Raw genomic sequence first — 12,834 nt, forward strand, 5'->3', positions numbered from 1 at the left:
TTAAATTACTTGCATGCACTATAATTACATTTGTAGCAAATTCAGACATTTTATCTTCTACTGGAGTGCTCAGCACCAGTTCTTGCGGGTAAATGAGGGTAAAAACTGAATCCTGAATCCTTTTTCAAAAGCGAGGACAGAAACCATTTAACTGAGGTCCAAGGGAAGAGAGCCTGAAGAACAGGAGCGATCAAGCTGAATAACAGACTTCAGATTGATGGATCTTGCCAAGGAGCTGAGATGTTTCCCTTCCATTCATTGATGTTGGTTGGAGAAGAGTGTGTATGGATGACTGCAGCTGATTCTTTCTGAATTTCCCCAAAGGTAACAACATAACTCAAATCACAGCATTGCAACGTTAAATTTTTCTATGGCAAAATCAGTGTCTTTTTGGGAACGATGTAAAACCCTGTTGCATATGATAAAATATATGAATAGATAAAACTGAGGAACATGAACGTCGAAATAGTTATGGAATTTCTAGGGCAAAGGAGGCAACCACTCTACTCTTACTTTCTAGAGTAAAGCAATCTTCTTGATCAGAGTTGTTTTCAAATACTTTACGTGGGAGGAAGCACATGCCAAATATTACTTTAATGGTCTCTAAACCAAAAATGAGTCAGCTTGCAGCATGGGTCAAGAATGCAAACAAAGCACAAGGCATCTGGCACGGGTTAGTTTCAGGCACACCTGCACACTAGTCATTCTAAAAGACCTGTCTCATGACTCTCAGGATTGCATCCCATGAAGACATTGACTTCCCCGTCCTGCAATGATAAGCAAATTTATATGAAAATTATTAGGGGGGTTATCATCCAATTCCCTTGGATATATGCACAGAAGTAAAGTTGCAAGACTCCATGGCAATTCTATGTTTAATTTTTGAAGGAATCACCATCCAGTTGGATAATGATGTATATCATGTTTACATTAGGCACTCCAGTAGGCAATATGAGGCCATGGTTATTATCATTTTTATTCAATACTGAGTCCCAAAGTCCTTACATATTAACTGGCATAATGTATGAATCCCCAAATATTGGAAAGGGGGAAGTGATTAAATAAATGATGTAATATTCTGGAGGGAACTTATAGCCCAGAGACCATTCTTGGAGCATTTGGCTTCCTCGTCCAGCAGGCAGCGTAGAACTGTGAGACATGGGTGTCAATGACAGTGAAGACGAAGGGGCTGAATGTCGGGAATCCTGTGGACACCAGGAAGGAGAAGCTCCTCAGCCAGGGGCTTGGGTTCTGAATCTGGGTTACCCCAAATGATAAAACAGAAGCGAGAACGTGAAAGGAGACAAACATGCTCATCAGGACGAGGATGGTATGTGTGGCTCTAGTTTCAGGAGAAGTTCTTGGGAAGAGGCTGTGGCTGCGAATGTGTTGGACTCTCTGCTTGTACCTGTGCAGGACGAGGACCATGGAGCCTCTGGTGCAGACCGTGAGGGCCAAACACACACCATCCACCAAGCTGTACATGACTGCAGCCGCTGAGAATAACAATCTCCCTGAGATGGGCGATGAACAGTGTCTGTACATTTTTTCCATACTTAACGCTGTTCACTGGGCCAGTTACATGTGTGGCAATATGGACATTTGCCACAAGAGGAAAGATCAAGCAGAGGAAGCAGCAGGAGACACTGCACTTTGGGGACCTCATTCGAAGTTCCATCCTCCTGGAGATACTGGGTCGAAGCTTAATGACCTGGAAGCCACTGAGGAGGCAGGTGGTGCTGAGGGAAACCCCTCTGGCCACTCTGTGTAGACAGAAGACAAGTTTACATCCAGCATCATCCAGAAAGGATTTCAGTCCAAAAGCTGCCATTGTCTGAGGGATCCCTTTAGAGAAAAGAACCAGGTTGTTGGCTAGGACCAGCTGGCTGAGGGTCAGGTCTCTGGGTCTTACTGTCTGTGTAGTGATAAAAATACTGCATATTCTCACTCATAGGCGGGTGAGGAAAAATGAGAACACATGGACACGGGGAGGGGAGCACTACACACTGGGGTCTGTTGGGGGGAGTAGGGGAGGGACAGCAGGCAGAGGGAGTTAGGGAGGGATAGCATGGGGAGAAATGCCGGATGTGGGTGAAGGGGAGGAAGGCAGCAAATCACACTGCCACATGTGTACCTATGCAACTATCTTGCATGTTCTGCACATGTACCCCAAAACCTAAAATGCAACTTAAAAAATAAATAAATAAAGCTAAAGAAGTAAAAGAGCGAAGAATTCCCAAGGATTCCAGCCGCGTCTGAATGAGAAAGGCAACGCCCCAATTTCAGTTAACAGATACCAATCCATCCATTTAGAGAGGTTGTCAGAGTGTGAGTTCATTTGAATCTGAGGACTCTACAGACTGAAAAAGAAATTAAATTTTTTTTTTTTTGCTTCCAGAAAATGCCTTTTCTCACAAAACGCATTATTAGGAGTAAATACTAATATAAGAACAAGTCTTTTACAAGTTTGAAGTTATTTCTTATGGAATTGTTATTTGTAACACCACGACTGTAACCCACCCTCCTTGGATCAAAGAGGAACTGAATAAATCCCAATGCATCCCCTCACAGTACTGGGTAGCTGTGAACTTCACGGGGAAGTTCTCTTGATGGGTGACCCTCCAGGACACATAGCTACGTGGGGAGTTAGAAAAGAAAAAGACACACTCAGGACATTATTAGTAATTAGCTTTCTTTCTTTCTTTCTTTTTTTTTTTTTTGAGACCGAGTTTGGCTCTTGTTACCCAGGCTGGAGTGCAATGGTGCAATCTCGGCTCACCACAACCTCCGCCTCCTGGGTTCAGGCAATTCTCCTGCCTCAGCCTCCCAAGTAGCTGGGACTACAGGCACGCGCCACCATGCCCAGCTAATTTTTGTATTTTTAGTAGAGATGGGGTTTCACCTTGTTGACCAGGATGGTCTTGATCTCTTGACCTCGTGATCCACCCACCTCAGCCTCCCAAAGTGCTGGGATTACAGGCGTGAGCCACCGCGCCCGGCCCCCAACTTCTGTTTTGCCTCTACAGAAAACACAGGGATCTTGGATAATGAGGTTAGGTTATTGTAAGCTCGCCCAGGTGACGATCCAATTGCAGATGCTGTAACAGACGTGGTTTTGTAGTTTCAGAAAATTAACACGTCCCCTCATACCCAGTATTCACCCACTGATCTGTTAGACATTTTTTTTCTCCATCACTGTTAATAAGAATCACCAGGAATAATTTCAGTTCATTTGGCAAGGGCATCAGTACATCCTCACTGTCCTGCCTCAAGGTCTGGGAAGGCACCTGGGGGTTGTGATCAGGGTCTCAGTGGCCTTCGGCTACTGCTCTTCCTCCTCATCCTCCTCCTCTGACACTGGCATCAGGGCGAACACAGGACATTGGGTGATTAGGAAATGGGGGGAACCCATGGACTGACTGAAGGTAGGGTCAGGGCACCAGCTAAAGAGAATCCATATGGGAAAAGTCAGCTCAGAACTTTGGGAGGCCGAGGCGGGTGGATCACAAGGTCAAGAGATTGAGACCATCCTGGTCAAAAAGGTGAAACCCCGTCTCTACTAAAACTACAAAAAATTAGCTGGGCACGGTGGCTCGTGCCTGTAATCCCAGCTACTCAGGAGGCTGAGGCAGGAGAATTGCCTGAACCCAGGAGGCGGAGGTTGCGGTGAGCTGAGATCGCACCATTACACTCCAGCCTGGGTAACAAGAGCAAAACTCCGTCTCAAAAAAAAAAAAAAAAACAGTTCCTACATTTCCCAGTGAGAACACCTGGAAAGAAGAGAATAAATGTGAGCACACATGGACTACCTTACACGTTTTCTTCTTTTTTTTCAACTTTCAATATATTTAAAACATTTATGCCAGTGTGTTTTCAGGTTTCCTTCTTTCCTCTTGAGTTCTGCCTGCAGAGCAGGTAGTTGTAACGATCCCAAGGCTCACTCTGTCCTTCTTCACCCAGCCCAGAGGGAGGCTGATTTCCAAAGTCCTGCGGGGGCTACGGAGCCAGAGAACAAGGACACAGGCCTGCAGAGGAGGTGATTCTTCCTGGAGAGCGCAGACGCCCAGCCACCCCACAGCCCCCTCACTGCCCCTCACACTCCCAGGTCCTTTTCCAGGCCCAACCCAACTGCTGGTGTACAGAAAGAAAACCTCTGTGACAGGAAGAGAGGGACACCTGAGGGTGGAGACAGAAACCCCACAATTTCAGTAGCAGTGACAGCAGGGGAAAAGGCTGAGAAGGGCTTGGGCTCTTTTATATAATATATAAATTAATTAATATGAAAATGAATTCAATTTACTGTTTTCCACCTTCACAATGTCTGTCTAATGCATTTCAACACCGGTCTGTGTTTTCCTGGTGTATCTTGGTTGTCCATTCCTGTTGGGTGGCTCTCCTCCCACACACCTGGCCTCTCACAAAGGGTTCTCCCGAGGCTGTCCCTGCATCAGCCTGATGAAGGGGGATTGTTGCCGCTGCTCCTGCCCCACTCTCCCAAACTTAGCGTCAGCTCAGGATTGTGCCCGGCAGGGATGGGACCGTCGCCAGCCTCACACTACCCTGTGGGGCAGACGCCTGTGTCTGACAACCGTGGATTCAATCTGTTTTTCACACATGGGGGAGGAGCTCAGAGCTGACCACGGACTCCAGTGGGTGAGCAGAGACCCCCCAGTGCCTGTGCACACACACAGGGGAGGGGGGCCACAGCTTCTAGCCTCACCTAGAACCCTGACCCCTCCATGCCTGGGAGGACCTGAGATTCCTCTTCTGTCCCACACGGAGGTGGGACCCCCCTCCTCCCTAATGACCCCTGGGTGGTCCCACACACCTGTGGCCACTCAGCTGTGAACTCTGTTCATTGAAGTGGATGCTTCTCAACTGGAGGAACTTTTCTTCCTCTTTCTCTGCCTGTGGCTGTGAAGATCTGCAGATTTCAGACGCATCACAAGGAGCATTTCATGGTGTCTGGAGCCGATGTGGGCTCTGGAGTGGGTGCATCAATCATCCTCCTTGACTGTGGAGCCAACACCAGGGTCCTCTCACATCCCAACCCTCCTGTCTTAACTGGTCTGGAAATTACCCACGGCCGAGCCCCTCCCATGTCCTGGGCACCACTGACCCCCCACAGCCGCTGTGATGAGTGGGGCTCAAGACAACAGGCTCAGAGGTGAGATTAATCTCCAAGGTCACATAAACCATGGATGATAATCAGGAATTAAATAAAAATCAGCTCCCCTCCCCCAGAATCAGATTACAGACCTAACGAATTGTTCTGAGATCCCTGAACATGGACGGCGGGGCAGAGGGACGGCCAAGGACACGGAGCACTTGTCCTTGTCCAAGGACATCGACCCAGAGGCTCTTCCCAGGTGGGGGTGGGTGATACTGCAGCAAAGCAAAAAGGGGAAGCATCAGAGAGGGGCCCCTGTGCAGGGAGGAAACACACACCCCAGGGGCGGACAAAATATGCCTTGTTCTCTTTAGTCCCTGCATTTCCCCTTTTGAGACAAGGTCTCACTCTGTCACCCAGGCTGGAATCCTGAGAAGTGATCATAGCTCCCTGCAGCCTCCGCCTCCCAGGCCCACGAGATCCTCTGACCTCAGCCTCCTGAGTAGCTGAGACTACAGGTGTGAGCCTCCGTGCCTGGCTACGTTTTTGCTTCTTTGGACAGACAAGGTCTCGTTACATGGCCCAGGGTAACATGAAGCTCCTGGCCTCAAGCCATCCTCCTCCCTCAGCCTCCTGAAGTGCTGGGATTCCAGGTGGGAGGCACCACGGTAGGGCCTGCATTTCTCCTCTGTGATAATGGCACACACAGCTCAGCCTGGACTGCACAGCCAGGTGTCAGGTGCGTCTCTGCTGACCTGAGCCTGCCTGCAGCACGGACCTGCGTCCTCCCTGAAGCATCTCCAGGGCTGGAGAGACGATGGCCTTGGTGAGGACCCCACACCGCTGTGCTGAGGGACGGGCTGAAGAAGGGAGGGAGACCCCATGGGGAGGCTCTGAGAGGGAGGAGAAGCCCATGGTCACCCCCCAGAAAGGGGTTAACTCAGGAAGGCATCGGGGCTATTGGCTGCTACATCCCAGCTCTCAGTGAGATGAAGACAAACCAGACAGACAGTGGTTGGGGGTCAGGAAAGACCCCATTACAGTCTGAAATGTCTGCAGAGGGGGTGAACCCACCCCCACCTCAGCCCTAAAGAAATGAGAGCCAGGCTCTTTGGGAGGTCAGTTTTCCTTCCTGTGTGGCTGCAGATGACACAACCCCATGACAAGAATGACCAAGCCACCAAGTGTCCACACCCTGTGTCTCTGTCCTGCCAGCACCGAGGGCTCATCCATCCGCAGAGCAGGGCGGTGAGAGGAGACGCCATGACCCCCAATCTCATGGCCCTGATCTGTCTCGGTGAGATTTGAAGAGGGAGGGGAAGATTCTAACCTAGGAGGGACCTCACCCCACAGCCAAACTCTGGTCCATGAGGAGACCCCAGGGCTCACAAAGACCCCAGGGAGGGAAGGACCTGCTCAGGCTTCAGGGGCAAATCTCTCACAGGGAACTCTCTTCCAGGGTTGAGTCTGGGCTCCAGGACCCACGTGCAGGCAGGTGAGTCTGTCCCCAGCTGGCCAAGGTCCTCCTCCTCACTGGGGACAAGGTCCACCCCCGTGCAGCTGGGGAGGGGAATAGCAGTTCTGGGCTGACTAATGGGCGTCTAGAGGGTCCTGTGGCTGAGAGCGGGAATCTGTTAGGTGGGAAATGACTTAGAATCTGACCGCTGATTTCCTGCCAGAGACCTTCCACAAGCCCACCCTCTGGGCTGAGCCAGGCTCTATGATCACCCAGGAGAGTCCCGTGACCCTCAGATGTCAGGGGAGCCTGGAAACCCAGGAGTACCATCTATATCGAGAAAAAAAAACAGCATACTGGATTACATGGATCCCACAGGAGCTTGTGAAGAAGGGCCAGTTCCCCATCCAGTCCATTGCTGGGGAACACACAGGGCGGTATCGCTGTCAGTATCACAGACGCACTCGCTGGTCAGAGCCCAGTGACCCCCTGGAGCTGGTGATGACAGGTGAGAGACACGCAGCGGTCCCAGCCCCAGGCTCTGCCCTCAGGAAGGGGCTCTGCACTTAGGGGCATCTCCCTTTCACAGCCCAGCCCTGGTGATGATGTGGGAGGTGTGAGCCCCACTTAACATGGTGCCTCCTTCTCTTCTAGGATATTACAGCAAACCCACCCTCTCAGCCCTGCCCAGCCCTGTGGTGACCCCAGGAGGAAGCGTGACCCTCCAGTGTGGCTCACAGGTGGCATTTCATGGCTTCATTCTGTGTAAGGAAGGAGAAGATGAACACCCACCGTGCCGGAGCTCCCAGCCCCGTACCCGTGGGTCGTCCTGGGCCGTCTTCTCCGTGGGCCCCGTGAGCCCCAGTCGCAGGTGGATGTACAGGTGCTATGGTTATGACTCTCACTCTCCCTATGTGTGGTCTTCACCCAGTGATCTCCTGGAGCTCCGGGTCCCAGGTGAGAAATTCATAGCATTGTCTGGAGATCCCTGAGTCTTCAGGCAGGTGGGGAGGAGCCGCGTCTCAGGGCAGCTCCAGGTGGGACGATGTTGGGGTGAGAGGGCTCAGGACTCCTGGGCCAGAGACACGGGAAGATCAGCAGTGGTGAGGCCGGGGGAGAGGGAGGATTTGTGGGGAGCCTGAGGGTCGGCTCCTGGAGACCATGCCCACCTTTCCCAGGTGCTTCTGAGAAGCCATCACTCTCAGTGCAGCCGGGTCCTGTCGTGGCCCCTGGGGAGAGTCTGACCCTCCAGTGTGGCTCTGATGTCGGCTATGACAGGTTTGCTCTGTACAAGGACTGGGGACCTGACCTCCTCCAGCGCCCTGGCCAGCAGACCCAGGCTGGGCTCTCCCAGGCCAACTTCACCCTGAGCCCTGTGAGCCGCTCCCACGGGGGCCCGTACAGATGCTTGGGTGCCCACAATGTCTCCTCCGAGTGGTCGGCCCCCAGTGACCCCCTGGATGTCCTGATCTCAGGTGAGGAGCCCAGCAGGTTCAGTCAGAGACCCAGGCTCTGCACAGGCCCTGCTGGGGGAGCCCAGGTGGTGATGGCTGGGATGAGGGGTGGGGGTCCCAAGGGAGGGAGATACAGACAAAGCCAAGGGGTGGGAAGGGAGGGGGAGACTCAGAGAAAACAGACAGAGACTGAGGGTCCCAGAGAGAAACCTGGGAGGTCTCAGCTCAGAACAAGTGGGGCAGCCCCTCACCGATCCTTGTTCTTTCCAGGACAGATCCCTGACAGACCCTCCCTCTCAGTGCAGCCGGGTCCCGTGGTGGCCTCAGGAGAGAACATGACCCTGCTGTGTCAGTCACAGAGCCCGATGGACACTTTCCTTCTGACCAAGGAGGGAGCAGCTGATGCCCCCGTGCATCTACGATCAAAGTACCAATCTAGTAAGGACCAGGCTGAATTCCCCATGAGTCCTGTGACCTCAGGCCACGCAGGGACCTACAGGTGCTACAGCTCACGCAGCTCCGACCCCTACCTGTTGTCTCACCCCAGTGACTCCCTGGAGCTCGTGGTCTCAGGTGAGGGCCCTGACCCTGTCCTCTCTGAGCTCAAAGGCTCAGCTCAGGCCCTGTGCCCAGGAGAGCTCTGGGCTGGGATAGATGGAGGGGGGTCTGAAGGAGGCTCAGCCAGAGGGGTCTCAGCCCTGAGAGGGAAGGAGGACAATGGGGTCCTCCCAGGCACACCCACCCTCAGCGGCATCATCAGCATCACGAAGAGGAGAGGTGGGTGGAAGGAGGGTCCTGGAGCGTGGCATCCCCAGGACAGTCTCGAGGCTCCCAGAGGATCCGGTTCCTCTCAAGGACCTAGCACAGGCTTCCCTCCAGGTTGTTGGGCAGAGACAGAGCAAGGGCCACAGGCTCCCAGGGGCTCTGAGGCTGGGCTGGTGAGGGGTGGGGTTGAGGCAGAAGGAGATCTTAGGGCCCAGCCTGGGGGAGGAGCAGCCAGGCTGAAGTGGGGAGTAGGACAGCCCCAGCCCTCAGCTCCCCATCCCAACCCAGCAGGCCCTGAGGACCAGCTTGTCCCTCCCACAGAGTCGGATCCCCAGAGTGGTGAGTGAGGGGCTCTGGGCGGGAGGTGGTTGGGGAGGTGGGCAGGGTCCAGGGGAGGCAGGGGTGGGTTCTGTCATTGCATTAAGGCTGCTCTGGAGATGGTGACGGGGACAGGCCCCTCCTCTGCCTGGGCCTCAGTTTCTCCAAGTGTAATGAAGAGAGGCCTACATGGGTGGGAAATTTCCTTTCAGCTCTGACTTCCAGCTTTGACCTCCTCTGAGAGGAGACCCCCCCAGGGAAGCCTCCAGACCCGATTCCTCAGGGGCCTGTCCTGTCCCCCCTGCAGCAGTGACGGTGACCTGGGGCAGGGGAGGAGAGCAGGGCCGTGGTTTGGGGCATTCAGGCTCTTTCCCTGCAGCTCTGGGGCTTGGCTCAGTGCAGGGAAGGGCTGCAGGTCAGACTCCTGGGTCCCCTTCCCAGCTCTGCCACTTCCTGGCTGGGGGTCCTGGAGCAGGTTGTTCCCCTGTCTGAGCCTCAGGTTTTCACCTGTAAAGTGGGTGGGGTGGCTGTTTCAATTCCCCAAGGCAATCCTGAGTCTCCCAGAAGATCTTTTTCCCCTCAAGAACTCAAGTGTGTTCTTCCCTCCAGGAGCTGGGCAGAAACAGAGGAGGATCCACAGGCTCCCAGGGGAGGTTTTCTAAGTTACATAAAACCTTACATACAACCTGTTATATAACTTACATTTGAATATGTCTCTTCTCCCTGATTTTGATTCTCAGGAGCAGCTGAGACCCTCAGCCCATCACAAAACAAGTCCCACTCCCAGGATGGTGAGTGAGGAGATGCTCACGGTCATGGGGCTGGCACAGAGGGTCAGGTCCTGTCAAGGGGAGGTGGGTGCCCTGGGTGGACATCCAGAGGTCCTGGGTGATGCTGATCCTCCCTGATCTCTGTGACCTCTTTGCCCACCATCCCCAGCCTCACACCCCCAGGATTACACAGTGGGGAATCTCATCCGCATGGGCGTGGCCGGCTTGGTCCTGGTGGTCCTCGGCGCTCTGCTCTTTGAGGCTCAGCGCAGCCAGAGAAGCCCCCAGGATGCAGCCAGGAGGTGAACAGCAGAGAGGACAGTGCGGCCTTCAGAGTGGTGGAAACCTGAGAACAGATCTGATGATCCCAGCAGGTTCTGGAGACAATTTAGGGCTGATGCTATCTGGACTGTCTGCCAATCATTTCTAGAGGGAAGAGTACAGAGACATTTTCTGGGGTGATCCATGGAGGACCATGAACATATGATACTTCCCTCTCTATGAATGTTGACTTCCCTTCGTTGGGTCCCCTTCTTTTCCCTCTCCCAGACATGAGGCTCCATCCCACGTGGCAGCGTTGGGTCTGCACCTCTGCACACCTGCACGCTCTGGTCCATGGCGTGTAACACAGTCTTCCTTATTCCTCATTCCACACTCCCTGGTGAGATTTACTGAGCCTCCATCTCTTCAGTTCAGAGTTCCAAATGTGGCCCAGTAAATAAATCAATGGGAGAGCATCAGATTTCAACCAGGAAAAGATGAATCCACCCAGATGCCCCAACACCCTCTCCGGACCCTATGAGCCCTTCCCTCTTTCTCAGATGCTATCTGTGTGACTTCCCCTCAGATCATTGTGTGACCGTCACTGCCATCCTGTTCCACAGCATCGTCATCCCCCGACACCCTCTCAGCCGTCACTCCCATTTCCTCTCCCTCCAGCACCTGGTAACCACGAGTGTGCTTTCTGTCTCTACGGATTTGCATATTCTGGCTGAAAACATTTCAATCCGCCTATGACCTGTGAGCTCCTCACTTCAAGGCGTCCCGCCTTTCCAGGCAGAACCAAAGTACACCGTGTGAAAACAATGACAGGCATTGACAGTGTGTTGCTGATCCACGAAAGGAAAATCACGGAAGTCGGAGAGAATCCAGCCGAGACAAGACCTCAGGCCAATGAATCTTGTCGAGGAGTTGAGCTGTTTCTTCCTACCCACTTGTGACAGTCAGATAGAAACATGCAAAAATGACTGGGGCTGATTCTTCTCCGACTTCTCCCAAACACAACAGGAGGCCTTGAGTCCCAGCATTAAAGTGTTAAACATTCCTGGGTCAAAACCATTGTTCTGTTTGAAGGATGTGAAACTGCCTCACAGGATGGAATGTTTGGGGAAGGATCCTGAGAAACATGAGGGATCCAATGTCCTGAACTTTCTAGGACAAAGGGAACAGCCATTCTCTGTTTACCATGTAGAATAAATACATTCCATTAGGGACATTTTCAAAGACTCAACCTATTATGCTTATAGGTAAAGCGTAATATTGTGTACATGTTAATATTTGAGTGAGAATATCTTCCAAGTCTCAGTGTGATTGTGCCAGGCCAAAAATTTGAGCCAGATTTCAGCGATATCAAGCAGGAGACCCTGGCATCTGTCGCTGATTACCCTTGAGGCAAACCTGGCCACCAGCCTTTCCCGTGGATCCCACGTGTGCCTTGTGACCTCTTGGGTACAAATCCTGTGAACACACTGACCTCTGCCTTCTACGTGACTGACTTGTAGAGTATTTTTCCACATCTCCTGGCCTTCTGTTTTTCTGCTGGGAAGTCCAATCCCAATGCGCATGCCACTCTACTGACAGGCTGAGTTGAAAATCACAGGCCACAAACATGGGTTTTAAACTATACGATTTACGCCAGACAACTTGAGTCTAGCATATACACTTTTTAATCTACTCCTGATATTTTTCAATGTATCGTGGTAGGTCAAGATTTGCATTTCACGTTTAAATGTGTGCACCCTAGCACTGAATCAGTCTTCCCTTGTCTCTGTTGAAGGTTCAACTCTGTAATTCGTGAGTTGTTGCTGGACGTCATTCTTGCTTCTTCTTTATTTTATTTTTTTGAGATGGAGTTTCGCTCTTGTTACCCAGGCTGGAGTGCAATGGCACGATCTCGGCTCACCGCAACCTCCGCCTCCTGGGTTCAGGCAATTCTCCTGCCTCAGCCTCCTGAGTAGCTGGGACTACAGGCACGTGCCACTGTGCCCAGCTAATTTTTTGTATTTTTAGTAGAGATGGGGTTTCACCATGTTGACCAGGATGGTCTCGATCTCTTGACCTTGTGATCCACCCGCCTTGGCCTCCCAAAGTGTTGGGATTACAGGCTTGAGCCACCGTGCCCGGCCTCTCCCTTCTTTCCTTCTGACATGTGCAGTAGATATGAGGTCCTCCCTCCTCACAATATTCCCCCAAGTTTGGTGAATTTCCACTTTTGGTGTCTCCATGGTGCATTCTGGAAAATTCTCTCAATTTTGCTTTCCAATTTAATAAATGTCTCTTCAGCTGTATCTTGACCCTGATAGAATAAATATTTTGATTGTATTCTTCAATAGAAATTTTCACCTCTAGGATTTCTTACTCATTTCTCTGATGCCCATTTTTCGCCAGGATAATCCATATTTTTGTCTCAAAAATTTAATTTCCTCTTTTTTCAGATATTTAAACATGTTTAAGTGAAAAGGGGTCTCATGCATTCCTAGAATTCTATTTCTTTGGACATAGCAATTCTTACCAACGAGCGTGTAGACTGATGACCCTAACACTCTTTGTCATTAGCAGGATGGTTCTTGGTTGCCTGTTTTTGTCAGACACTCACCTCCCACACCTCTGAGCTGCCACGGAAGGGTCCTCCCAAGGCTGTTTTAGTAATCCAGGTCTGGAAATGGGGGATTGTTCCAACTA

The 12,834-nt window shown here is 51.9% G+C and overlaps 1 protein-coding gene across 1 annotated transcript; it reads left to right on the forward strand.

Moving 5' to 3' along the window:
• Positions 1-6,256: 6,256 nt before the first annotated feature.
• Positions 6,257-11,768, forward strand: LOC100415212 (leukocyte immunoglobulin-like receptor subfamily A member 3). Its single transcript, XM_078359615.1, has 7 exons — positions 6,257-6,407; positions 6,570-6,605; positions 6,790-7,074; positions 7,221-7,523; positions 7,745-8,593; positions 9,844-9,894; positions 10,043-11,768. The coding sequence occupies exons 1-7, from the start codon at positions 6,257-6,259 to the stop codon at positions 10,177-10,179; spliced, it is 1,812 nt and encodes a 603-aa protein (XP_078215741.1). The 3' UTR covers positions 10,180-11,768.
• The last annotated feature ends 1,066 nt before the right edge of the window (positions 11,769-12,834 follow it).

The sequence above is a fragment of the Callithrix jacchus genome, chromosome 22 (assembly GCF_049354715.1).
Source record: "Callithrix jacchus isolate 240 chromosome 22, calJac240_pri, whole genome shotgun sequence".
NCBI lineage: Eukaryota > Metazoa > Chordata > Mammalia > Primates > Cebidae > Callithrix > Callithrix jacchus.

What these genes read in the sequence shown, in the direction of transcription:
- LOC100415212 (XM_078359615.1), top strand. Translation starts at nt 6,257, where the DNA reads ATGACACAACCCCATGACAAGAATGACCAAGCCACCAAGTGTCCACAC. An exon ending in CCTGGAGCTGGTGATGACAG is followed by an intron (nt 7,075 to 7,220) that starts GTGAGAGACACG and finishes CTTCTCTTCTAG; the next exon opens with GATATTACAGCAAACCCACC. An exon ending in CCTGGAGCTCGTGGTCTCAG is followed by an intron (nt 8,594 to 9,843) that starts GTGAGGGCCCTG and finishes TTTGATTCTCAG; the next exon opens with GAGCAGCTGAGACCCTCAGC.